The sequence below is a fragment of the Microtus oregoni genome, unplaced genomic scaffold (assembly GCF_018167655.1).
Source record: "Microtus oregoni isolate MIOR12 unplaced genomic scaffold, Mior012 000006F_ref0000085, whole genome shotgun sequence".
In the NCBI taxonomy this organism is placed as follows: Eukaryota; Metazoa; Chordata; class Mammalia; order Rodentia; family Cricetidae; genus Microtus; species Microtus oregoni.
In genome coordinates, this window is record NW_024543065.1 from 26,687,405 (window position 1) to 26,715,232 (window position 27,828).

Below are 27,828 nucleotides of genomic sequence, written 5' to 3' on the forward strand. Positions count from 1 at the left end.
TCAGAGGTTAGTTATTAATCCAAACCCTTAAGTATAATTTGTACATAGTACTGTAATTTCCTATAATGTCTGAAGTGGGCATCTAACCACTGGGATTTAGAGAAAGGCAGAAGGGGTGGAGGGTGCAGGTGAGGGATGGATTAGAATGCGCCTGAGAATTAGGAGATTTTACCAGGCAAACTCCAGTTTTTGTATTTATTTCATCTTCATATTTTAACTTTGTATATTCACAGTACCATTTGTAACAGGTATTTTCAATATTTTCATATGTAATATATTACATGAAAGCTTACTTATGCTTAAATAAATGTATATCCTGTCACAGTGAGGGAGATGTAAACTTATTTATTTTAGATCTCACTTAATATTGCTCTCAAGAAATATGTGCAAAACTTGAAGTCAGAGAAAAAAAGAACCCATTTTTTTTTTTATTGTGTAGAAAGATAAATCGTTTTCAAATAGCCACAATATTGTGATAGACTCTGTTGAGGAGTGTTTCAGGTACTTTGTGAGGTATAAAATATGCCATTTTCCATCATGACTTATTTCTTTCTGCCTTGAGTGGTTAGCTTCTTAAAGAAATTACAGTAGAACTACATCGCTTCCCCCCTTCCCCCCTTCAACTCCTCCTAATACCCTCCTTCCAACCTCTCCCATGCCCACCCCCAAGTTGGAAGCCTCTTTTGCTTTGTTATTATACACCTCCCCTTGCTTCCCCTCTCTGTGTATGGTCAAATGTCTATAAATATAACCTTCTGAGTCCACTTTTGTGTGTGTGTGTGTGTGTGTGTGTGTGTGTATGTGGTTTCAGGGCTGACCATTCTAAATTGTACAGGCTAATTCTTCTCCCTGCAGTCATTAGTTGCCTGTTCTTTGTCTACAGGTAGACCCCACAGAATTTCCCCCTCCAGTTTAAAATCCCTGTCGATGCTGTCACTTCATGATCTTGTTTGTCTAGCCATTTCTAGGGAAGACTGTTTCACAGAGGGCCTCCTGGTATTCTGCTTCTTATAATCTTCCTCCCCCCCCCCCACAATGTTCCCTGAGCCACAGATGTAGGAGCTGTGGCGTAGTTCTGTCTGCGGGGACTCTCTGTGTCCCACTGATCTCTGCATTGTGTCCATTTGTGTTTTCTACGATGGTCTCCATTTGATGTAAAGACAGAGGAGGGGTGGGTGGTAGCTACACTTAGCCAGCAAAAGTAGCTCATACGCTTCTTGGTGGTTATTTTCTTTTCGACGTAAGTACAACTACAGCTCCGTTTTTATCAATATATTATCTTATGCTATACATTCTGCAGAGATCATCACATTCTTTTGTCTTAACGTTCTTGCAAGTAATGGTAATTAAGAGTAATAACTATAATTTGTCAGGAGTTTGATTTGTTATAAGCATTAAGTTTATATACTTAATCACTCTACATTCATTTATTCCTTACTGAAACTGTTTTATGAGGAGATAACTTGATCTTCCACAAGACTTAGAGTTAAGTAGTTTACTTTGTATCATACTGCTAGTGAGTCAGGACCCACTTGTATTTTTTGCGTCCTATGTGATGTTGTATTGTAACAAGTAGCTGTGGGGAACATTGACCTTTTGGAGCTTATGACTGGTACCTAAGCATCGCTACTAAAGTGTGTGTATGTGTGTGTCTGTGTCTGTGTGGGCATGTGTGTGCATGCATATACATGTGTGTGAACACATGAAAAATAAGAGGAACCTAGAACCATAGTTGGGTTACTCTGCTTATTAAACCCCTTTCATAATATGAGTGCCACCTGCTGGAGGGTTACAGTGTACCTAATATGATTTTGCAATACTAGATTCAAAAAGGCCTGTTGAAGGCGTGAAAGTGCCAAGTTTCAAATGCTGATTATTAATGATTGTTTTTAGGATCATTCCCCAGTGAAATTGGGCAGTTCTCCCAATTTACTATAAAATTCACTGCTTCATTTATTATGTTGTTTTAAAAATGGATTTATTCAGTACTTTCTAAAATAAAGTCATTGGCAATTTTTTTTAATGTAAGAGAAAGTTTGTTGACTCTGTGAGTCATATTGTTATTTTAAAGAAATGAAACAAGAATAGAAAATTAGTTTTATTTTAGGAAAAGTAAGTTATTGGAGTATAAGGATTTTAGAATCCCTTTAAAAAATGTCTGGAACCCTAGGGAGCATTATAGACAACACACAAGGTATTGTGGGTAAAAATAGAAATGGGGAGCATATTAGACAATACAAAGAGTGTGTGATAAAAATAGAAATGCCCGTTGGGATCTTTAGCTTGGTAAAGAATCCTGAGGCTCGGTAGAGTAAATAGTGCTTTAGAGAAAATGTTCCGAGCTCTATCTTTAGATTTGTTTGTGTGTGTTTAGGACAGTGAAAAGTGGATGCTTTTTATAATGCTCACGTGTTTGGAAGGGGAATCAGATAAAATCTGTGTCCATTGGACCTTCTTCACAAGGTTGCATTGCTATCAGGTTAGCACACTGAGTATCTAGCACAGAGGTTAGCTTTCAGTATTGTCTTAGGGAAGTCATAGCCTGCTGAACTGCTGTTTAGAGGGCTCTAATGTGTATTTGTAGTTGCATGATACCATGTAGAGCAAATGTCTGTTGAACAAAGAGAAATGTGGTTTTCATCTCACACTATTAAACAAGTACTAATAATAGTTTACCATATATTTTTATAAACAAATCATTTCTATGGATGTTCAAAATATATCACATTTTAAATGTTTAAAACATTATATCGCAACATTGTAGTAGTAAGTTCCATTAAAGTCTTTTCTGGGACTGGAGATACAGCGCAGAAGAACATTCACTGCTATTCCAGAGGATGTGAGTTGGATTCTTAGCACCCACATCAGGTGGCTCACCACTGCCTATAACCCCAGCTTCAGGGGTCTGATGCCTCTCACCTCAGACACCTACAGACATTTCACATACTCGCTATACACACACACACACACACACACACACACACACACACACACACAATTTATAAAATCTTTAAAAACCCTTTAGTGTATATATCTGAAGCTGTAATATATGGATATACCATCATCCCTTTAGTGTCTGTATCTGAAACTATAATATATGGATATACCATCATCCCTTTAGTGTCTGTATCTGAAGCTATACTATATGGATATACCATCATCATCAGTTTTGTTATCATTGAACACTAAGGTTGTTTATTGCTGTGCCATTTGCTGGCTTCTGTGAATAATGATAGATAGACTTAACTTTTTGCTTGCCATGAAGTCAGGGTAGCGATACACTTTTGAGTGATGTTTATCTAGGACCTAGGGTTTTGTTTGTAAATCGGTCTTAAAAATACCCTCGAGAGCTGATGGCATGACTCAGTGATAACTGCTTACCTTGCAAGTGTGAGGACCTGAGTTTGCAGCCCTAGGACCCACACAAACAGCCTGGGTGCAGGTGCTTGTGATTGTTAATCCAGTGCTGGAGGCAGAGCTGTATAGCCTTTTGGAGCTTGCTAGCTGGCACGCTGAGCTGGTGAACTTTCAGTGAGAAACCCTTGCCCAAAAGTAAAAGTGGAGACCGCTGAGGAAGACACCATGCATGGTGGCTTCTGGTGTCCACAAGCACATCCTTATGTTACTTTTCTAGTGGCGTACGTATTAATTGGAAAAAAAAAACCACTCAGAAATACTTTCTGATAGAAAATGGATTGTCAAAAAAAGGCAGCATTTTGCAAAGCTGTTGTTTTCAGGTAGGCTCGTGAGATTTAAGTCATTGACAAATATTATTGAGTGCTTAATTATGTCATAGGTGCCATTTGAGCACTAGGGATATAAAATCAACAAAAGCTTTGCTATTATGGAAAATGGCAAGCAACAAATAACTTCAAAAAATTGCAATGAAAGAGCCAAAGAAGACTTTCTTCGGAGGTGATATTTGAGACTAGGCTAAGCTCCCTCCCCTGCTTCCCCTAACTGTTGCCTTTGCTGTTTCTGAGAAGAACAGATGGAGTTGAAGGCATGGGGAGTAGAGGTTACCATGCCTGTGTTAGCCCCTAGACACTGAAATGAAGATACTGCCTTGGGGGAAGAGATGTGGGCAGAAGGCATGGTTATAAGTAATTTGCATTCGTGTTATTCAAATCCCATAAAGTAGATGAGACCACCAAAGCTAAATACCCTCCAGACTCCTTCAGTGTGCCTGGCACTGTGTCATTCCCCAGGGATACAGAAGTAAATTAAAATTGGCCTTTGAGAAGGTCCTGGTTAATAGGGAGGCAGATGTAAACGGTTAACAGAATAAACTGTGTATATATTCTGCCTAGTGCAGACGATTCAGTGAGACCAAGTCTGAAAGCTCTTCTACACTTCACTGTGCTCTCTCACCGCCTCAGCAGCCCATCCCTGCACATGCACAGAAACCTTCACAGTGACTGACTCTCCTTTAACTTCAGAACGATTTTGTGTGTGGTGGTGCGGGGGGGGGGGGGGGGTGTCACACAACTATTTCATCCTGTATTGGCTAGAATGACATAGAAGTAATGTGTCATCTAAACAAAAAGCGGTGCTGCTTAAGCCAGCAGCACAAAGGTAGACACCATTAGCTGAGCACCTGCTCTTCTTCTTCCCCCCACCGAGGAGAGGGATTGTTAGCCTTTCTGCCCTTCAAGTAATGTTGTAGCACAGATTGTTATTAGAATTAGATGGCAGCGAAACATTTGCATAGAATCATTTTGCAATTTGAAGTATTCAATAAACAGGTAACAAAAATGAAAAAGCACTCAACAAAAGTCTAATGAACTAAAGACATGAAACTGCTTACTAAGATAGGTGTTATGGTGAGCGTTTGTTTGTTTGTTTTTTCAGTGGTTGTTTGTTTTGTGAGACAAGGTTTTTCTGTAGCTTTGGAGCATGTCCTGGAACTAGCTCTTGTAGACCAGGCTGGTCTTGAACTCAACAGAGATCCACCTGTCTCTGCCTCCCAAGTACTGGGATTAAAGGCATGTACCACCACTGCCCAGCAGTTTTTCATTTTTTATTTTTTTTAGCTTTTTTATGTGTATGGATGTTTTGCCTGTATGCATGTCTGAGTACCACATGTATGTAGTACCTGTGAGGGCCAGAAGAGGGCGTCAGCTCCCCCTGGAACTGGAGTTTCAGAGCTGCTATGTGGGTGCTGGGAATTGAACCTAAGTCCTCTGGAAGAGCAGCCAGTGCTTTTAACTGTTGAGCTATCTCTCTAGCCCTATGGTACACATTGGTGACACCAGCACTTGAGGCTGAAGAATCACATGTTCAAAGTCAGCCTTGACTAACATAGGTTGCTTGTTTGTTCGTGTGTGTGTGTGTGTGTGTGTGCATGTATATGTATACATGTACACATTCAGGGTCTCATACATGCAGGGAAGCATTTTTCTACTGAATTGTGTCCCATCCCTCTTTTTTATTTATTTATTTATTTATTTATTTATTTATTAAAGATTTCTGCCTCCTCCCTACCACCGCCTCCCATTTTCCTCCCCCTCCCCCAATGAAGTCCCCCTCCCTCATCAGCCCAAAGAGCAATCAGGGTTCCCTGCCCTGTGGGAAGTCCAAGGACCACCCACCTCCATCCAGGTCTAGTACGGTGAGCATCCAAACTGCCTAGGCTCCCCCAAAGCCAGTACGTGCAGTAGGATCAAAAACCCATTGCCATTGTTCTTGAGTTCTCAGTAGTCCTCATTGTCTGCTATGTTCAGCGAGTCCGGTTTTATCCCAGGCTTTTTCAGACCCAGGCCAGCTGGCCTTGGTGAGTTCCCGATAGAACATCCCCATTGTGTGCCCATCCCTCTTTTTGCTTTTTGTTTTGAGATGGAGTCTTACTAAATTGCCCAGGCCCTGAATTCAGTTTGTAGCCCAAGTGGGCCTTGAAGTTTAAATTCTCCTGCATCAACCTCCTGAGTAGGCCTGTGATTATAGGACTTTGTCAGCATGCCTGGGGAGCTCCTGTCTTTAAAAAAAAATCAAGTACGGTTCTCTGTGCTTATTAATTCTGCACCCTGGTTGAGTAGTGGGAGGCAGGCACGTTTACAAGGCTTTACCCTGAGCCCATGCCATCGTTACTGTGCCTTGTACCAGGCTGCTGCCTATGTAATGTGCAGGCATCGGTTTCACGTGCTGATTTGGTCTGTCCACTTTCTTGTCAGGGTGAGTTGAAGCTTGTGCACTGTGAGGGCCCTTCTTTTTAGTGTAGAGCCTCTTCTGTGTGAGTCAGCTCTCTACCAACGTGATAGATCCCTGAGATAATCAAATGTCTTTGGGCAAAGGTTTGTTGTGGTTTACTGTTTCAGAGATTCAGGCCATGGCTTCTTGGCCTAGGGTTTGTGATAGCACAGTGCCTCACAGCCAGAGCGTGGGTGCCTTCGGCAGCAGAGACCTCTTGATAATGCTCAGCCTCTTGGGGCAGAGGTTGAACTGACAGCCCTACTTCCTCCTCTACTTCCCAGTATCGGTGTGGACTAGGAACTTTAGCATATATGATTTTAGGAGATGTTCAAGATCCAGACTCCAGCCATTTATTACCTCCAGTCTATCAGCGCACACAAGACTCACCATGCCTGATAAACCCCATAGACGCTAGAGTGGATAAATGTCGGAATTTTAAGTTTTCTTTCCTCTTTTTGTGAAATATATATTGAGCTCTGATACTGTGCTAGGGTGGATATAAATTGTCATTTCCGTTTTTCAAGAAGATAATCCTTTCATAAAGAAAGTATACACGGACCAAATATATTTCCTTTTTTGGGAGGGGAGTAGAGTGTGTGTGTGTGTTTGTGTGTGCGCGTGCGCGCGTGCACGTATATGTACATGTTTGTGCATGTTTGTTAAAGCCAGAGAGCAGCCTCGGGTGTCATTCCTCAGTCCTTTCTTTTGTTATTTTGAGATGAGGCCTCTCACTGACCTAGAACTCAATAAGCAGGCTAAGCAGACCGGCCAGTGAGGGGGGCAGCCCTCGGCCCAGCCTCCACCCCACCATCTGCCTGTGTTCGCTCTGGTACCACGACTGACTTTTTCAAAAAGTATTTTAAAATGCAGGTTCTAAGAATTGGATTTCAGGTCCTTGTGTTTACAGATCTCCCCAGACGCAGTTAATTCCTGTTAGTGGTGCAGTGTTCATTTTATCATTTTACATCGCATCTTTTAAACCCACCCTATGTATGAAATGCACATAACACACGCGTGCTGTAGAAAAGCATCTGAAAGGTGCTGACATAATTTTCCTCCACCGATGGTATTGGAAAGCCGTTTTCCTGTTCACGCAGCTCACCTGGCACTTTTAAATGTGAAAAGTTCATCTGGAAGCTGGGCAGTGGTGTACACTGCACATGGATAGTGAGTTCAGGTGTGGCCTGGGCTGTATAGTAAGACCTTGTTTCAAATTCAAAAAATCTGTTCAAGTATGAGCAGAATTCCCTTCTAAACCCCTGCTTGTTGATGAGTCATGATCTCCTTCTTTGTCTTGCATTCATTCAGCTTTTGAGAGAATTGAAGCACCCCAACGTGATCGCCTTGCAGAAGGTGTTCCTTTCTCACAGCGACAGGAAGGTGTGGCTGCTGTTTGACTACGCAGAACATGACCTTTGGGTAAGTTTAAACTTGCTCTGCCCAAAGGGTTGTTTTCTGTAGGTAAGGGGCATGTGTGCAGGCAAAATGGCCTACTAATGCACGGGAAAGAAAGCTCACTGTTCACTGCGGCTCAGAGCAGCTGAAGTAAATGTTGCTTTTAAAAAGGCAGCATCTGATAGACCCGGAAGTTTCCCCTGAGGAAGTTTACTAGCATAAGAGACTGGTTCTCTACAGGCAGTTAACGGCAGTCTGGTGACATGCACAGTGAAAACTGGTTCCTTTTTGTGGAGTACACAGGGCTCAAAGTTGATCCAGTGTATGCTTGTGAGTAGGTTTTAAATGAAAGTCGCTCTCTTACCATATCTTGATATTTAAAACTGCGTCTACAAATAAAACTATGCATATAGTTTTTAGAATGCCTTATCAATACATAAAAGAACCAGAGCATTTAAAACATTTTGTCTCTAAAACTGCACCCCTAAAAATCCAAATGTGACAGTTAAATTATGGATAAATTTGTTTTAATAAGTTATAGTGTGCCTTCCACATAAATCAGAAAATATAAGAACAGCTGGACAGGCTTACCAGGTCTGGAATGTCTTCTGAAGTCCATGCTGTTAGAGAGCTGTTGTGAGAGCTTCCACTGTTGCTCTTAAATTTTTCTTAATAAAAGTTACATTTTAGGGCTGGGTAGATGGCTCTGTCAGTAAAAAGTACCTGCTCCCAGATATAAAAACCTGAGTTTGATTCCTCCAAGATCCACACGGTAGAATGAGAGAACCCATTTCTATGAGTTGTTTCCCATGCACACGAGCGCACGCGCACACACAGACTACATTAATAAAATGTTTTTAAATGTTGTTTTGCTTATCATGATAATGCATACCTGTAATTCAAGCCCTTGAGAGGTGGAAGCAGCAGAAGCAGGAGTTGAGGTTATTCTTGAGCATGAGTTTAACATTATCCCAGGCTTCCTAAGGCCCATCTCAAAACACAAGCTTCTTCCCCATTTGTCATAACCCTCCGTATTTCTACAAAGCTCACTTGATAATGATAAAGCTCACTTGGGTAGTCGCGTGGGCTGCTGCAGCTCAGCAGTTAGGGCCTGAGTGGGATCTGATGGAGGCGCAGGTGGGAGTAGAGGAGGCTGTAGCATCTCCTCCCTTGCACTACAGAGCTTTTATAACCACATTTAACACGTGATGTGAAAATGGCCTCTGGTTATTGACGCCTCAGCCATTTGTCTCAGGTTTGAGATCAAACAATTATTATTTCAAGTTGTTAAAATTCTCCAGTTTCTTTTCTCTGTTCTTTCTTTTTTTAATTTTTTTATAAATTTATTTATTTTAGGTATATAGTGTTCTGGGCACCAGATCTCATAGATGGGTGTGAGCCATCATGTGGTTGCTGGGAATTGAACTCAGGACCTCTGGAACAGCAGTCAGTTCTCTTAACCTCTGAGCCATCTCTCCAGCCCTCACTGTTCTTTCTGTAATATTAAATTGTAGGGACATAACACATTGTTTTGTGCCTAGAGAAGGTAGTACTTTCCCAGTAATTCAGATATATCCATTGTCAGTGATGTTATCCAATATACTAAGTACTGACTTTTTATGTAACAGCCAAGATTTATAGTTTGCCATTCTTTGTTCTCCCATTCGCACAGAATATTACCAGTACTGTTCTTAGGCATGTAAGTGTGAATTCTTTATACCTTTTGAGGCTATTTAGTGGAAATCTTAGTGTTTTTATGCGATCTGACCATTATAGACCCACATTAACATGGTCACATTTATCCCCAAAAACATTTTTTGGACAACCTTATTATTCAGAAATTTTTGTATCATTAATTAAAAAGTTCATTGTAAAATACAGAGCATTTTGATTTTTTTTTACCTTTGGCAGAGATATGAGCGGACTATGTTATTACAGTATGTTTTATTTTCTAATTTTAGCATATTATTAAGTTTCACCGTGCATCAAAAGCAAATAAAAAGCCCATGCAGTTACCAAGATCTATGGTTAAGTCGCTGCTTTACCAGATTCTCGACGGTATCCATTACCTCCATGCAAACTGGGTGCTTCACAGAGACCTGGTAAGTCGCTCCTCTTCATACAATTATAACATTAGCTAAGACAAATTTATAAATACATACCAAAGAAGGGATAAAAACTTACCTGTAACCTACAATCAAAGGACTGGAAGCTGATGGCATGGTGGCTGCTGTCTGTAATTTCAGCACAGGAGAAGCTGGAGTAGGAGGATTGCCATGAAGTCAAGGACAGCCTAGGCGGAGTGAGCCTGTGTCCCCTCTTCTGTCCTCCTCTCCCCACCCCCACCCCCTCTTCTTTCTCTCCCTTTACCCTTTGCTGAGTACAGTAGTGCGTACCTGTAACCCATACTCAGCTGGGAGATTGTAAGTTTGCAGCCAGCCTGGGCTGCATAGCAAGACCCTGTCTAAAATAATAAAGAACCAACCAACCAAGATGATCTTTAAACATCTGATGTCTGTTATTCCATTAAATTAATCCGTAGCCGTAAAGTGTCAATGTGATTGTTAAACAAATAGTAATATATAATTTTAATATTCAGTTAATATGTAAAGCTACTGCATTTCACTTCAATTATTCTTTATATAAAAGCACTAATAATGAAGGTTGGCTTCTCATTTCACTTCAATTATTCTTTATATAAAAGCACTGATAATGAAGGTTGGCTTCTCATTTCTTTCTCCTTAAGACTTAAGCTGAGATCATGACATTACCTCTTGCAAAAATAATGTTATTACCAGCATTACTTAATAGTAAATAAATGACTATTTACTATTAAATAAATAGGTGGTGGTGGCGCACGCCTTTAATCCCAGCACTTGGGAGGCAGAGGCAGGTGGATCTCTGAGTTTGAGGTCAGCCTGGGCTACAGAGCGAGTTCTAGGACAGGCTCCAAAGCTACACAAAAAAACCCTGTCTCCAAAAACCATAAAAAAATGAATAAATGCATTTAAAAACTAGAACATACTTATTAGACAAATTAGTCACAGTGCAAATGTTTGGTCTTATATTTTAATTCAGAATATATATAATAAACATTTATTAATAATCAAATTATATGCTAAATACTCATTTCCTTTTCAGCTTAGATTCTTAATGTTTTATTTATTAAGAATATAAGTACATAGGATAGCTATAATCCTCATAAGTTTACCTTTTAAGTGTTATCCTCCCCTTGTGTGATTTTATAATAATTTGGTTTTTTTTTTAAGTTTGCAAATTTTAGATCCAGAAATGATTAGGGTTAGTCTAGGTAGGTTCCAGCTTTATTAACTGAGGAGAATTATTTGCTACAGAAAAGATGGAATTCATAGAGATGTAGTTAGTACCCTTTAGTACCTTGTCAGTCAGACCTGGAGTCTGCCTTGACCTCCTCTTATTGTGACATTGTAGTTAAATTGCAACCAAATAATAGTGACCTTGTGCTCACTATTCATTAATTTAGCATTTTAAAGGAATTTTAAGGCTCTTTAAATCTTCTAAATTTCCAGTTTTGAATTTACCATTAGTCATTATTTTAAAGTGGTTCATTTTGGTACTTGAGATTGCTTTGAAATCATACATAGATAGCATTTAGGTTTTGTATTTTTAAGATTCTGATCACATTTAATCAATAGTGAGAATCTTTTGTTCAGGACTGAATTAGTGTTTTTCTCATGTTTTACAAAGTTATTTGTTCTAAGTAGAAGAATTTATCAGTTTCTTTGTGACACTGTGATCTGAATGCCTACTGGTTCTATTCAGTGTGACTGGGACTCAGTTTTTCCGGTTTAACTTTGCTCTCCTTTAGTTTCCTCTCTCCTGGTTTTGGCAGCAGCCTCTTCCTTGCAGAGAAACAGACCTACCCTTTATACAGACCTTCTTTGTGGTTTACATCCAGAGTGTGACATTGTCATGTTTAATACCTTTTCTACTCATCTGTTTTTATCCCCTGTGCCTCCTTCCTTGCTCAGGCCCTGATATATTAGATCTTTCTTTTATCACGATATCAGCTTCTGTATTTGTGTTCTTTTAGTCTTTCTCCTTCTAGTCCATAATAGACCTACTAGCCACTTATTAGCCTCTCAGGAACTTTGGGATATAATCTTAGAAAAAGTAAAGTTTAAGTTTCTTACTTGGTTTTCAGGATCTTACTGGATATAGCTCTAATGACTTAAGATGTTTACTTTACACACCCCTCCATCCTGTCCCTTGCTGCATGCTTTTTAATATTGGTTATTCCTGTACTGTCCTAAGGTTTCTTGCCTTAATGGCTTGCATTTCCTTGTATTATTATACTTTGTCTCTACATACTTAAATGTACTGTTGTCTTTCAAGGCTCAGCACAGATACTAAAGCTTGGGGCTGGAGATGACTCAGCAGTTAAGCACTGGCTGTTCTTGTTAAGGACCTAGGTTTGATTCAGGCACCCACATGGTAACTCACGCTGACTGTAACTGTAAATGGAGGCCGTGCTTTATTTTCCTAGCCACCCAGACCAAAATAATCACACAGATACTATATCCATTACAACACTGTTTGACCAATGGCTCAGGCATATTCCTAACTAGCTCTTACCTCTTAAATTAACCCATTTCTATTAGTCTATGTATCACTATGAGGCTATGGCTTACCAGTAAGGTTCCAGCATCTTTCTCCTTTAGCAGCTATGTGGTATCTGCCTGATTCTGCCTTCTTTCTTCCTCTGTTTGGATTTCCTGCTTTGCTATATTCTACCCTGCCATAGGCCAGAGCAGCTTCTTTATTAACCAATGGTAATAAAACATATTCACAGCATACAAAGGAGAATCCCACATCATACTAAATACTAAAGCTTGGTATTGGAGATGGCTCAGCAGTTAAGCACTGGCTGCTCTAGCTAAGGACCTAGGTTTGATTCCAAGCATCCATATGGCAGCCCACAGCTGACTATAACTCCAGTTCCCAGGGATCTGGGGCTATCTTCTGGCCTCTACAAGCACCAACCTGGTGCAGAAAAAAAGCACCAATACATAATAATAAATTTAAAAATTTAAAGCTTACTTTCATAATCTATTTCTACTTTGAAATGAAATAATCATTTCATTGTTATTCATTCCTGTTATATATCATTTTTATTCTCTTATGGTATTTGTTAATATCTATAGATGTCTTATATCAGCAGTTCTCAACCTGTTGATCAAACAACCCTTTCATAGGGGTTGCTTAAGATCATTGGAAAACACAGATACCTACATTACGATTCATAACGGTAGCAAAATTACAGTTATGAAGTAGCAATGAAAATAATTTTATGGTTAAGGGCCATGACATGAGGAACTGTATTAAAGGGTCGCAGTGTTAGGAAGATTGAGAACCACCACTGTCTTAGATCATCTCCCAGATTAAAACTTTCTGAGATTCAGGGTTTATGATCCTTGTTGTATACAATAAATGTTGTAGAAAGGCCAGAATATTTAATATTTCATTTTTATTACTAAATACTTAGAACATTGTCTTCCATGAACGTGCAATATTTTTATGTCTGTGTAAAATAAGGGGAAATAGGAATGATACAGCTATGACGGCATCAGAGACCCTCTCAAGAAGGTTAGAGTCTAAGATAAGCAACATGACATAAACACCAACACTTATAAGTTAGGGAGAATGAGATTGTAGGTCCTTCAGAGGGGAAGACTCAATGCTATTTTATCAAGCTAAGAAGTGTTACAGTGTGAGTATGGCAGGGGAATAGGGTGATATTTCAGAGAGCAGGTAAAATTTCAGCTGGATTTTGACATGGAACTTAGAGATTTAGTGAGCAAAGGAAATCTATAGGAATGTTGGTTATAGAAATTCTAAGGTGAGAAGGCCATTGTATTATCTCAGAAAGGACACGAGTTTTGCCTGGCTCAAATAGAAATAACTGGTGTAGGACAAAAAAAGATTTGGGTTGCAGCTTGACTGAAGCAGGCCCCAAATATCTGGTATTTGTGAGTTTGTTTTAAGGTCCTGAAACTTTGTGAGCAAAAGAATAGATTCCCCACTGATTACAAAAACCTTTCTCCTAAGGTGAGCATAGGGTTTCCATATTTTCTAAAAGAGGCTCTGAAGTATTATAGTGCTTATTTATATTTTCCCCTCACAATTACTGTATCTCTCCACTATTCATAAAGTAATTCTAATGAAATCCGGGCGTCTCCTACTCCTTTTCATTGACTAGGATCTTGATATCTGTCTGTACAATACTGTCTTGCTTTTGCTCAAGTATTTTCAGGAATGGAATGTTCAACCTACACATATACCCTTGTCATCAATAGAAAAATGTATATAAAATAGGAATATGTTATTAAAAGGAGATGGAGATGTTTGAAATCTTAGTGAGCTGAAGAACCGGGTGGAGGCTTTCAACTGCTTTATTTCCCATTGCTTCACATGATTTGTTAGTCAGCTGTCTGTGTGCTCATTGTCTCTACAGAACCATTTCATAGGGAAAACCTGGAGAATCCGGGCAGCTGTAGTAGTGGAAGACAATATAAGCCTGCAGCTTGATAATGTAAGCAAAGGAAATTGAGGGTAACTAAAAGAGAGTCTAGAGTTCATATTAAAAAATATTAACCCTCAAAAAGATTGGTATTTTTGTTTTTTTCTGTGTTTGTTCTCATGTCTGGAACAATATTTCAGTTACATGATTTTGAATCCTAGAATGAAATACAAAAGCAGAGAATTTTAAAGCCACTAACAAGATTATTTGAATTGAAGACTTGGCTTTAAAAGGAAAGGAGAAAGAGCTAAAAGTATTTCTCTTGGCTGAGAGACAGTGAAGGAGAGACATAAGTCTATAAATATTTGAGACCTGTAAACAGTTTGAGAGAAAGCTGTACTTGAATTTTACAGCAGGATGTAGTGCAGAGAAAGATGATGAAATACAGGATGACTCACGTTTATGGGCTTTGCTCTTCTGGACTTGGAGGAGTGCCAGCATGTAGTTGTTAGCCTTTCTACAACGCGAGCTTCTTAGAGCAGGGTTCATATCTCATCGATTCTGTCCTGGCGCTGGCTTATTGTCTGTGCTTGTGAGTTACTAGAATGGAATCTCTGCAAAATATACGACATTTCACATCATTCTTCAACAAAGACAGAGGTGTGCTGGCTAAATGGTGAGGTTACATAGATTTATTGATCCTTTGTTTCAGAGCATTGCTACTGGGCCAGTGGCATAAGCCCAAAGACAAATCAGACTGTCTTTTCACTCTCAGATCCCGGATCCTGGCCCAAGCTAAGTTTTTCCTTAGTGAAGATGGCAGTGAATGCTCAGGCCTGGCTTGGCTGTTCTCTTCTAGACAGTGTTTGTGCAAGTCCCACCCCAAAAGTTAGCCTGCATTCTGAATAGCTGTGACTTCATTTAGTGAGTTGAATTGTTATTTTAAAGTCCAGAGTAGGTGCTGGAGAGATGACTCGGTGGTCAGGCATGTTTGCTGCACTTGTGAGGACCTAGGGTGAGTTTCTAGCACCCACATGACTGCTCCCAATCACTCTTAACTCAAGTTCCAGGAGATCCGATGCCCTTCCTGGTGCCTTGGGTCCACACACATGTGGTGCACACATAAAGGCAAAACATACTTACAAATAAAATAAAAATAAATCAGTCTTTACAGAAAAGCTTAAAAGTTTCTAAGCTAGCCATTAAGTTTGTTTCCTTCACTGTAACATGCGTAATGGGAACTTAAATGGTTGATTCCCTGTTTTCATACTGAGGTTTCTGGATTCTTCCCGATGGCACCCCTGTAGGTGCCCATGGACAGCCCGTCCACACTTCAAGCATGCCTTCCTCACATGGAGTTCCTGCAGCCTGATACTCTTTCTAGCCTGTTTGCCTACAGCAGAGGCCAGGTGCAAGTGTGTGCGTCATTCTTCCTGGATCTTAAGATTATTAAAAAACTAGCCTCTGTTCCCTGTAGTTTATATTTTGAATATTGCAATTATTTTTTGCCAAGACTTAATATTTAAAATATGGAACTTTTAAAAAAAAAACTTACATCAACTAATGTCAAAATTAGTAAGTATGGGGCTTGAGAGATGGCTCAGAGGTTAAGAACACTGACTGCTCTTCTAGAGGTCCTGAGTTTAATTCCCAGCAACCATATGGTGGCTCACTGCCATCCATAATGAGATCTGGCATTCTCCTCTGGCCTGCAGGCATACATGCAAGCAGAACACTGTATACATAATAAAGAAATCTTCTAAAAGAATTAGTAAATGCTTTGGATAGCTTATTTTCCATGTTTTCTCTTAAATGAGATATTGCGAGATGCTCTGGAGGCAAGAATGCTGTGCTAATCACATGACTTTCTATTTTTTTTATTTATTAAGCTAAACTTCTCCTTGAAGAGTTACTACAGCAGATAATATTTGTCTGAATAGGACTTAATTGCTCTGTGATAGTCAGTTTTACATGGTAACTTACACAGTGTTAAGAGGGGCAAGGCCCTGAACTTCCAGTCCTGAAGCAAGCCAGGCTGTGTGTCCTTTCTCTCTGGTCTTAGCTGTGCCTGTGAGCTCCTGCGTCAGCCTCCTTGAGGTGACAGCTGTGACCTGGAATAGAAAGCCAAACAGACTTCTTCCCCCTGTGGCATCGTCAGGCTATTTGTCACAGCAGCGGAAACAAAACCAGAATCTGTTCTGATAAATAGAAAACGGGCTGCTGTGGCTGGGCTGCAGAGGAAGCTGATCCACACCCATAATCCTTGAGGAATTAAGTTTGTTAGTGTGAATGGACCTCAAGGCCTTGATTGGGCCTTGAGGTGGGAAGGAGAGCTTCAGACAGAAAAGTAGTGGATGTGGTCTCTAAACGTGGCAGGCTTTGAAGGGAGGGAGCGGCTTCCTGGAGAGGAGCTTCATTAAGAGAGAGAATGACCTGGGCAGCCTTGCACTAAGGAGATAGGCAAGTGGAGCTCTGAGTTCAAGGTCAGCCTGGTCTACACAGCAAGTTCCAGGAGAGTCTGGTCCACTCAGAGAAATAATGTCTTGAAAAAACAGAGCAAACAAAAAGAGTGAGAATGAGGGAGAAGCGGGGGGAGGGCAGTGTCAGCCAGCCAGCTGTGAGAGGGACAGGGTATGTGGGCTGACTTGTTTTTTGTCCACTTGCTGCAGGCCCCGGCTATGTGAGAGGAAGGGGCCTCAGCTGAGAAAATGGCTCCCCATGATCAGGCTGCAGGCAAGTCTGTTGGGCATTTTCCTCAGTAGTGGTGGATGTGGGAGGGCCCAGCCCACTGGTGCAGTGCCACCTCTGGGCAGATGATCCTGGGTGCCATAAGAAAGCAGGCTGAGCAGGCTGAAGGGAACTAGCCAGTAACTAACATTCTCCCATGGCTTCTGCTCCAGTTGGTACCTTCAGGTTCCCACTTTGAGTTCCTGTCCTGAGAGGTACAAGATGAAATGAACCCTTTCTTCCCTAAGTTGTTTACAGTCATGGTGTTTCAGCAAGGCCCTAGAACCCTAACTAAGATGGCAGCAGGGTCCTTATCCAGGTGGTTTACATGTACACATGCCCACACAGAGAGACACATAAAGACACAAATAAAAACTGGTGTTTTCTTTTCACCAGGTCACATGTGGTGGTTATTTTGTGGGAGCATACTTTCCTCTGAGAACATGTGTAGAGATGAGGGATGGAACTGAGTGTCCCATAAGTTCTCCAGTGCGCTCCTGCTTTCACAGCCCGTGGCCTGTGATGTGTCTGTGAGCTTTGCAGTCTGGTTTGGGCCTGCCACTTTCTGTGGAGAGTGCAGCTGGAGGAAGTTCTAGTTCTTTCATTCAGGGCCTCAGATTCTTCTTCAGTAGAACAAGAGGGTCAGTTTGATCAAGAGAGTCAGTATAGTAAGAGTAAACATAAACACACGTAAAAATTGAGTAAATAAAACAGGAAGAACGGAGGGTCACAGATGGTCTTCGGACTTGGAAGGCCATAGTTAAAACTGAAAAACCCATTCAGGGATGCTGTTTAATTGAGTGAGTTTTATTTGAATGAGTGTCATAGATGTAAATAGAAAACTACATCTTGTGATTGTTGTTTCTGTGAGGTGTGCTTCTCAATGCTGAATCTGGATGCCTGTGTAGTTATTCCTGCTGCTGCTAGCAATAAGGAGAAGAGTTTGATTAGTTTCTCCTTTTGACCTTGAAGTGAGTTAGGTAAATAGCCCTCCAGGTACGTGTGTTTGTTTTGCATGGAGCTTTTCATAACAATTGCTTTTTATTGATTCTTGTTAGGGGAAAGAAAACCTTATCTTTGCTGTTCAGGCCTATAACCACTTCTAAAGGCAGACAAAGGAGTGCATTGTTAACTGCTGGCAGTGCTAGGTTGGCAGACATTGTTTAACGTGAGTACCAAAGTTGGATTAACATAGCTGTTATATTACAGATACTACCAGCCTGCCTTATGGTAAAATGAAACTCACCATGTACTTGACATTACAGGTTGCTTCTAATTTACAGATAACTTACATCTAGCTGCAAACATGAAACTTTATGATTAATACTTCCTCAGTTACAGATAGCATTTTGGGTAGTGGCTAGGTGCTCTAACAGAGAAGGCCTTTAAGCCTACACTGTACCAGTATGAAAGCAATGACATTACTGAGTATAACCGTCTTTTAAAACTGCATTTTTTTGCCAGGCAGTGGTGGCACACACTTTGGATCCCAGCACTCGGGTGGATCTCTGTGAGTTCTATGCCAGTCTGGTCCACAGAGTGAGTTCCAGGACAGCTAGAACTACACAGAGAAACCTTATCTCCAAAACCTATTTTTTTTTTTTTGTCATTGGGTATCTATGGAGGGAGTACTTGTTTACAGACTTAGAACTTGCTTTGCAAACTTACTCTGACTTCCTAACATGTACTAGATACTATACTGAGCACTTGGAAATATAAGAATTAATAAAATACAACCTCTTCTCTCAGTAGGTCCATTGCGGGGGAAATTTAAATAAGATAGTTATAAAATAAAAATGCTTTAAAAGAAACTACAGGGCTAAGGTTGTAGTTCACTCATAGAACACTTGCCTGGTAGAACGCGTCATGAGCAGCAATGTTCTTATTCTAGTAACACGCATGTTTGCACACACACATGCTCACACAGAGACAGACAGTTTGCAGGGGGCGTGGATACCACCTGGATGGTATCACTGGAACAGAGGAAAGGCAGAACAGCAAGGAGGAGCAGCTATGGAGGATCCTAATTGTTCTGTTTAAAATTTGGGTTTTCCTTAACTGGCTAGGTTTTTAAGAGAGGCCGCTCACAGAGAATCTGTTTAAGGACTCGGAGTCATAGTCAGCTGCTGAGAGAACATGAGGGTCGGCGGCTAGTTGATCAGAATACAGAGAGGCAGTAGTGAATGTTTAGGGCCTGAGATAGAACTGAGGAGCAGTGACTAAGTTTACAGTGTAAAGGGTGGCAGGACAGAGGTCTGTTGCGGCAGGTCCTTCTGCTCCTCCAGCCTATAGCCCATTGGGTTGTGGTCTCTCTCCCTTTAAAAAAGCTTCCCTCTCCTCTCTCTCTTCACTTCCTGCTCCGCCGGCTACTAGACTCCCTTCCTGGTTGCCTAGAAGGCTGTTGTCTGGGACGGTGATCTGTAAGTTTTTTCCCCTTTAAATAAATACCACCCTATTAATCATAATTCCAAACTGGTGTGGCATTGTTTGTGACTTACGCCTTCACCTGGCGTCCAACGTTAGAACCTCTCCTTCCCCCGCTCGGCTGCCGGCGGCGAGTTCGGCTTGGCGTGAGCCTCTCTTCCTCAGCCACAGCCTGTGCCTTGCGGTGGCCTTGTGGCCTGTCTCTTGTGCGTGGAGCCAGCAGTTTAATATAAATTATCACGCACTGGCTTTTCTTGCTGCAGTTCTTTATATTTTTCTTTTAGACACCTCAGATTGACTTCAAGTCCCCAGGTACCCTATCGTTTGCCTCCCCATGTGGATTTAAACTCCACAGGCCTGCGTAGCCTCTGCCCACGTGGTTCACTCTTTTCTGAGTCGTTTTTAAATCTCCCTTGCAAGCGCAGCTCTTAAGTGGCGAGAACCAGAGCACACTGTTGCCGGTTGCTGAAAGCCGCAACCCCTCAGGGTGACTCTGTCACGTGGAGGCATACACGGCTTCCAGGTTGCTCTTCTCCACCCCTGGATTCTGGGTTTATGGTTCAGTGTACGGAATTGATTTAATTACATTTACTTTGTTGAGCAACTTGCATTTCCCAGTTTTTAACAAATACTAGGCGGACTATGAAACAGGACCCTGTTTTTGTCGCGACTTGGCAACAGCGCCACTTGCTGGATAATAGGTAATATGGCAGTTTTCGTTTCCAACACGAATTTTACTGTTCTGGTTACTAATACAATGGGTTATATCATGCAAGGTTTATATGACTATGGGGATAACTTAATTTACTGGTTACTAGGTTTCAGTATTCTTTTGCATATTCTATCATTTAGGAAGAATATGGCACTCCTAAGAACCATACAATCTTTACTAGAAACTCAGGCAGGTCAGGAGATTCAGGATTCAAAAGAGACAATAATAAAGACAATAATAAAAAGACTTGATATGATTGAAGAAATGATTGGAGCGGGTGAACAGAATAATAAGGCACAAGGACAGGATACAATGCCTCCACCAGCTATTAGAACTGGCTTACCCAGGGTTTTAGCAGCATACCCTATACTTAATTCTGACAAAGTGTCAACTTCTAAAGGCTCAAAGGGAGTCAGAGAAGCTAGATGGACGCCAGTAGCAATGAATGATCTAAAAGAAATTAAGCAAGCTATTGATAATTTTGGCTTGCACTCTGCATATGTAAAGGAAATGATAAGGACTTGGGCTTCTAATGCTAGAGCTACCCCCCATGATTTCCATCAGTTAGTGTCTGCAGTTTTAGATAATGGACCTTCCTTGATGTTTGGAATTTATTTCAGAGAAGAATCCAAACATATAGAACAGCAAGGAAGAGCAAAAGGTGTCGAGGTTTCCCAAGATCAAATTCTTGGTGCAGGAGAATATGCTGATCCACAGGTCCAAGCTCTTTATGATGATGAAGTACTGTGTCTATGTCACCAAGCAGCTTTAAATGCTTGGAATAGGATACAAGATCCAGCAAAAAGGGTTGAATCATATACCAGAATTAGGGACAGAGAGAACCCTTTATTGACTTTTTGCAAAGATTAATTAAGGCTCTGGACATAGGGGTAACAGACCCAAAAGCTAGACGAATACTTCTTGAATCTCTAGCTTTTGAGAATGCAAACATAGAATGCAAAAAGATAATTGGGCCTTTAAAGTCTAGATCAGCACCTATGGATGAATGGATTCAGCATACGATGAATGTTGAGACGTTTAGCTATAACGATGAATCTTGGGTAGGAGAAGCGATTTCCACAGCAATGAGGAGACATCAAACTGCCAGGTGTTTTAATTGTGGTAAATTAGGACACCTGGAAAGGGATTACAGGCGCAGAATTTCTAGGAATAATATCTCCTCTGGGAATGACAAAAATGGGAGACCTCGGCCTTCAGGTATATGTAGGAGATGCGGTAAAGGCCGACATTGGTCCAACGAACGCAGGTCAACAACAGACAGACAAGGCAACCCGATACCATCGGGAAACTCCTTGAGGGGCCTCTCGCAGGCCCCCAAGCCAACAGTGGCCCAGTCATTCCCAGTCACAGTGGAGAACGTGCCTTACCAAGAAAATTAAAAGCTCCAATTTCTGCTGAAAAAAGTAATACTGGTCTAAATGATGAATTATGCGTGGAGGATGAGTCAAAAAACCCAGTAGGACAGAGTAAAAGTATATTTTGGCAGACTTCTATTAATGATCAAAGACCAAAGCTAAGAGTCTGTATAAATGGCACTTTTATTGAAGGCTTATTAGACACAGGTGCGGATGTAAGTATCATTACCCCAGAATCTTGGCATCCGAATTGGCCTCTTCAAGAGGTAGATGTTCAGTTTCTGGGAATTGGAACCGTATCTCGTGTAAAACAAAGCACAAGATGCATAGTACCCGAAGGGCAAATAGGAAGACTAAGGCCATATATAGCCAATATTGCAATAAATTTATTCGGCCGTGACCTGCTACAGCAATGGAATACCCAGATTAACATTCCTGTAGTTCCAGGAACTCATAATTCTGGGAAAGATATGAAGAGGTATTATGGAAAAAGGTCACCAGCCATTCAGGCTGTACAAGAACATACAGCAAATACCAAACCTTTAGAGGTACCAACAGCCCTACCTTTCAAATGGCTAACTGAGAAGCCAATAGGGATCAAAAAGTGGCCTCTAGCTGGAGATAAATTACAGGCATTGAAACAGCTGGTGCAAGAGCAACTAGATGCTCACCATATTGAAGAATCAACCAGCCCTTGGAATTCTCCTGTGTTTGTTGTAAAAAAGAAATCTGGTAAATGGAGAATGGTGACAGATCTAAGAGCTGTCAACAAAGTAATTCAACCTATGGGCCCACTACAATCTGGAATTCCTTTGCCTTCTCTGTTACCAAAAGGATGGCCTCTTATAGTTATTGATTTGAAGGATTGTTTTTTCACTATACCATTACAAGAAAAGGATAGAGAAAAATTTGCCTTCACAGTGCCTACTTATAATAATTCTCAGCCTATTAGGAGATATCAATGGACTGTCCTCCCACAGGGTATGCTCAATAGTCCTACATTGTGCCAATATTTTGTAAGTAAGCCATTGGAAATAATTCATAAACATTTCCCCAAGTCCATAATTTATCATTACATGGATGACATCTTGTTATCTGATTCAAATAAAGATACTTTAGAAAGGATGTTTGAAGAAGTAAAGAAAGTCCTGCCTAGGTGGGGATTACAAATTGCCCCCGAAAAGATTCAAAGAGGAAATTTTTTAATTACCTAGGTTACAGAATAGGGTTAGAGAAAATTAAAACACAAAAGGCACAAATTAGGAGAGACTGGTTAAAGACTCTTAATGACTTCCAAAGATTGTTAGGAGACATTTCCAGTTTATGACCAGCTGTTGGGATAACACCTGATCTAATAGTTCATTTAAACAAAACCTTAGATGGTGATAAAGATTTGAATAGTCCAAGAGAACTGACAGCTGAAGCAGAAAAGGAACTGACAATGATTGAGGAAAAATTACAGGAGGCACATGTGGATAGGGTGAACCCAAATCTTAGCTGCATCCTAGTCATATTGCCTTCCAGAATTTCTCCTACAGGGATTCTAATGCAGAGGGAAGATATTATTTTAGAGTGAATATTTATACCTAATAAACCAAGTAAAAAATTAAAAACTTATGTGGAAAAAGTCTCTGAATTAATTATAAAAAGTAAGCTGAGACTTGGTCAACTAGCAGGTATAGACCCAGCAGAAATTATAGTGCCTTTTACTACTGAAGAAATAAAAAAGTTATGGGAAGACAATTAACCGTGGCAAAGAGCTTGTGCTAAATTTTTTGGGAGAAATTAATAGCAACTATCCCAAAACTGGTAGACTTAACCTCATAAAAAGAACTTCTTGGATTCTTCCTAGAATTGTACGTGATGCTCCAATAACTGGAGGCCGTACGTTCTATACTGATGCAAATAAATCAGGGAAAGCAAGTTATAAGTCAGATGAATTGAGTAAGGTGAAACAAAGCCCTTATAATTCTGTCCAGCAGGCAGAATTATATGTCATTCCTATGGTGCTAAGGGATTTTAAAGAACCTCTTAATATAGTTACAGATTCACAATGTGCAGAAAGAGTTATCTTGCATATTGAAACCGCTGAATTTATACCAGATGACACAGAGTTGACTTCATTGTTTATCCAGGTACAAGACATAATCAGGAACAGGCTTTGTCTGATGTACATAACACACATCCGGTCCCATACAGGTCTGCCTGGTCCTCTAGCCCAAGGCAACGCTGAGATTGATCAATTATTGATTGGAAGTGTGTTGCAGGCTTCAGAATTTCATAAGAAGCATCATGTCAATAGTAAAGGCCTAAAGAAAGAATTTTCCATTACTTGGCAACAAGCTAAGGACATTATAAAGAGATGTCCTACTTGTTCGTTCTATAATCAAACACCGTTGCCTGCAGGGAGTAACCCAAAGGGTACTAAGAGAAATGAAATCTGGCAGATGGATGTGTTCCACTTTATGGAATTTGGTAAATTAAAATATGTACACGATACCATAGACACGTATTCAGGTTTTCAATGGGCTACTGCCCTGAGCTCAGAAAAGGCTGATTCAGTAATCACACATTTATTCGAAGTTATGGCCATCATAGGTATACCTGCACAAATAAAGACAGATAATGGTCCAGCATATGTATCTAAGAAAATGAAACGCTTTTTTGATTATTATAATATAAAACACATTACAGGTATACCAAATAATTCTACAGGTCAGGCAGTTATAGAAAGATCAAATCATACTATATAGGATATGCTGAACAAACAGAAAGGGACCGAAAATACCCCCAGAAATAGATTACATAATGCTTTATTAAACTTGAATTTTCTTAACACTAATGAGAAAGGAACAACAGCAGCAGAAAGACATTGGATAATGGAAAAGTCTGCTGAATTAACTCAACTGATTTACTTCAAAGATGTGCTGACCTCTCAGTGGAAGCCAGGAGATATGCTACGTTGGAGAAGGGGTTTTGCTCTTGTTTCCACAGGAGAAGAAAAATTGTGGATACCATCAAAATTAATAAAGTTTCGATTTGAAGAGGAGAAACCTCTTGGAAAGGAGAAATGACAACTCATCCACAATGATGATATTCATACAGGTGGTAAGAAAAACATATAGAATGGGGACAGGGTTCTGTTCTTATCTCCACAGGAAAACACTCATCTTTGAAAAATTCAAGGGACCCTGGTTGTTTGGATACTGACAGATGGAAAAATACTTGCCCAATAGGAAATATCAAGAAAACTGAGTGGGTTGTGTAAGTAAAATGTATTAAACCATATTTCTAAATTTATAGAGCTGATTTTGAAGTTGGACTCTGGCTCAGTCCCTCTCCAATTCCAAGCCTGTTAGTAAGAGAAAAACCCAGAGTTTCTGGAGTTTCTGTCTCATGTCAAGAGCCATGATATGGGACAGAAAGAAATATGAGTTTAGAAAACATCTTTGCTTTTCTTCATATCTCTCATACTTTTCATTGAATATATCTATCATGCCTTTCATTGAATATATATATGTATGTCTATATATGTCTATATGATTAATGTTTAAGTTTTTCTTTTTTTTTTAAATTTATTTATTTATTAAGGATTTCTGCCTCGTCCCCACAACCGCTTCCCATTTCCCTCCCCCGATTAAGTCCCCCTCCCCATCTGCTCGAAGAGCAATCAGGGTTCCCTGACCTGTGGGAAGCCCAAGGACTGCCCACCTCTATCCAGGTCTCGTAAGGTGAGCATTCAAACTGCCTAGGCTCCCACAAAGCCAGTACGTGCAGTAGGATCAAAAACCCACTGCAATTGTTCTTGAATTCTCAGTATTCCTCATTGTCCGCTATGTTCAGCTAGTCCGGATTTATCCCATGCTTTTTCAGACCTAGGCCAGCTGGCCTTGGTGAGATCCCAATAGAACATCCCCATTGACTTAGTGTGTGGGTGTACCCCTCGTGGTCCCGAGTTCCTTGCTTGTGCTCCGTCTCCTTCTGCTCCTGATTTGGACCTTGAGATTTCTGTCCGGTGCTCCCGTGTGGGTCTCTGTCTCTGTGTCCTTTCATCGCCTGATGAAGGTTAATATTCCTGAGGATGCCTATGTGTTTGTCTTTGGATTCACCTTATTTAGCTTCTCTAGGAACATGAATTATAGGCTCAATGTCCTTTATTTATGGCTAGAAACCAAATATGAGTGAGTACATCCCATGTTCCTCTTTTTGGGTCTGGCTTACCTCACTCAGGATAGTGTTTTCTATTTCCATCCATTTGTATGCAAAATTCAAGAAGTCCTTGTTTTTTACTGCTGAGTAATACTCTAATATGTATATATTCCATACTTTCTTCATCCATTCTTCCGTTGAAGGGCATCTAGGTTGTTTCCAGGTTCTGGCTATTACAAACAATGCTGCCATGAACATAGTTGAGCATATACTTTTGTTGTATGATAGGACCTCTCTTGGGTATATTCCCAAGAGTGGTATTGCTGGATCCAGGGGTAGGTTGATCCCGAATTTCCTGAGAAACCGAAACACTGCTTTCCAGAGTGGTTGCACAAGTTTGCATTCCCACCAGCAATGGGTGAGTGTACCCCTTTCTCCACAACCTCTCCAGCAAAGGCTATCATTGGTGTTTTTTATTTTAGCCATTCTGACAGGTGTAAGGTGGTATCTTAAAGTTGTCTTGATTTGCATTTCCCTGATCGCTAAGGAAGTTGAGCATGACCTTAAGTGTCTCTTGGCCATTTAAAGTTCTTCTGTTGAGAATTCTCTGTTCAGATCAGTGCCCCATTTTATAATTGGGTTGATTAGTCTTTTACGGTCTAGTTTCTTGAGTTCTTTATATATTTTGGAGATCAAACCTTTGTCAGTTGCAGGGTTGGTGAAGATCTTCTCCCAGTCAGTGGGTTGTCTTTTTGTCTTAGTGACAGTGTCCTTTGCTTTACAGAAGCTTCTCAGACTCAGGAAGTCCCATTTATTCAATGATGCCCTTAGTGTCTTTGCTGCTGGGGTTATACATAGGAAGTGGTCTCCTGTGCCCATGTGCTGTAGAGTACTTTCCACTTTCTCTTCTATCAGGTTCAGTGTGTTCGGACTGATATTGAGGTCTTTAATCCATTTGGACTTGAGTTTTGTGCATGGTGATAGATATGGATCTATTTTCATTCTTCTACAGATTGACATCCAGTTTTGCCAGCACAATTTGTTGAAGATGCTCTCTTTTTTCCATTGTATACTTTTAGCTCCTTTATCGAAAATCAGGTGTTCATAGGTTTGTGGGTTGATGTCAGGGTCTTCTATTCGATTCCATTGGTCGACTTCTCTGTTTTTATGCCAATACCAAGCTGTTTTCAATACTGTAGCTCTGTAATAGAGTTTGAAGTCAGGGATGGTAATGCCTCCAGACAATCCTTTATTGTATAAGATTGTTTTGGCTATCCTGGGTTTTTTGTTTTTCCATATAAAGTTGATTATTGTCTTCTCCAGATCTGTGAAGAATTTTGATGGGGATTGCATTGAATCTATAGATTGCTTTTGGTAGAATTGCCATTTTTACTATGTTGGTCCTCCCAATCCAAGAGCAAGGGAGGTCTTTCCATTTTCTGGTGTCTTCTTCAATTTCTTTCTTCAAAGACTTATAGTTCTTGTCAAGTAGATCTTTCACTTCCTTGGTCAGGGTTACCCCAAGGTATTTTATGCTATTTGTGGCTATCGTGAAAGGTGATGCTTCTCTGATTTCCCTCTCTGCTTCCTTATCCTTGGTGTATAGGAAGGCAACTGATTTTTTGGAGTTGATCTTGTATCCTGCCACGTTACTAAAGCTGTTTATCAGCTGTAGGAGTTCTTTGGTAGAATTTTTGGGGTCGCTTATGTACACTATCATATCATCTGCAAATAACGAAAGCTTAACTTCTTCCTTTCCAATACGAATCCCCTTGATCTCCTTATGTTGTCTTATTGCTATTGCTAGAATTTCAAGCACTATATTGAAGAGGTATGGAGAGAGTGGACATCCTTGTCGTGTTCCTGATTTTAGTGGGATGGCTTTGAGTTTTTCTCCGTTTAATTTAATGTTAGCTGTTGGCTTGCTGTAAATAGCTTTTATTATATTTAGGTAGGACCCTTGTATCCCTATTCTCTCCAAGACCTTTATCATAAAGGGGTGTTGAATTTTGTCGAATGCTTTTTCAGCATCTAGTGAAATGATCATATGGTTTTTTTCTTTCAGTTTATTTATATGGTGGATTACATTGATAGATTTGAGTATGTTGAACCAGCCCTGCATCTCTGGAATGAAGCCTACTTGATCATAATGGATAATTTTTCTTATGTGTTCTTGGCATCGGTTTGCCAGTATTTTATTGAAAATTTTTGCGTCGATGTTCATGAGTGAGATCGGTCTGTAATTTTCTTTCTTGGTTGGGTCTTTTTGTGGTTTTGGTATCAGGGTAACTGTAGCTTCATAAAAGGAATTTGGCAATGACTCTTCTGATTCTATATTGTGAAATACATTAAGGAGT

The 27,828-nt window shown here is 40.4% G+C and overlaps 1 protein-coding gene across 3 annotated transcripts in view; it reads left to right on the plus strand.

The window, feature by feature from the left end:
• Window positions 1-27,828, plus strand: part of Cdk19 (cyclin dependent kinase 19) — a 143,314-nt gene that overhangs the window by 76,216 nt on the left and 39,270 nt on the right. For 2 of the 3 annotated variants that reach the window (XM_041653528.1, XM_041653529.1), the window contains exons 3-4: window positions 7,498-7,608; window positions 9,546-9,686. In XM_041653528.1, the coding sequence (XP_041509462.1) occupies window positions 7,498-7,608; window positions 9,546-9,686 (252 nt within the window). Of the gene's footprint in view, window positions 1-7,497; window positions 7,609-9,545; window positions 9,687-27,828 lie in introns of those variants that run through there. The other variant, XM_041653530.1, reaches the window with a different exon arrangement.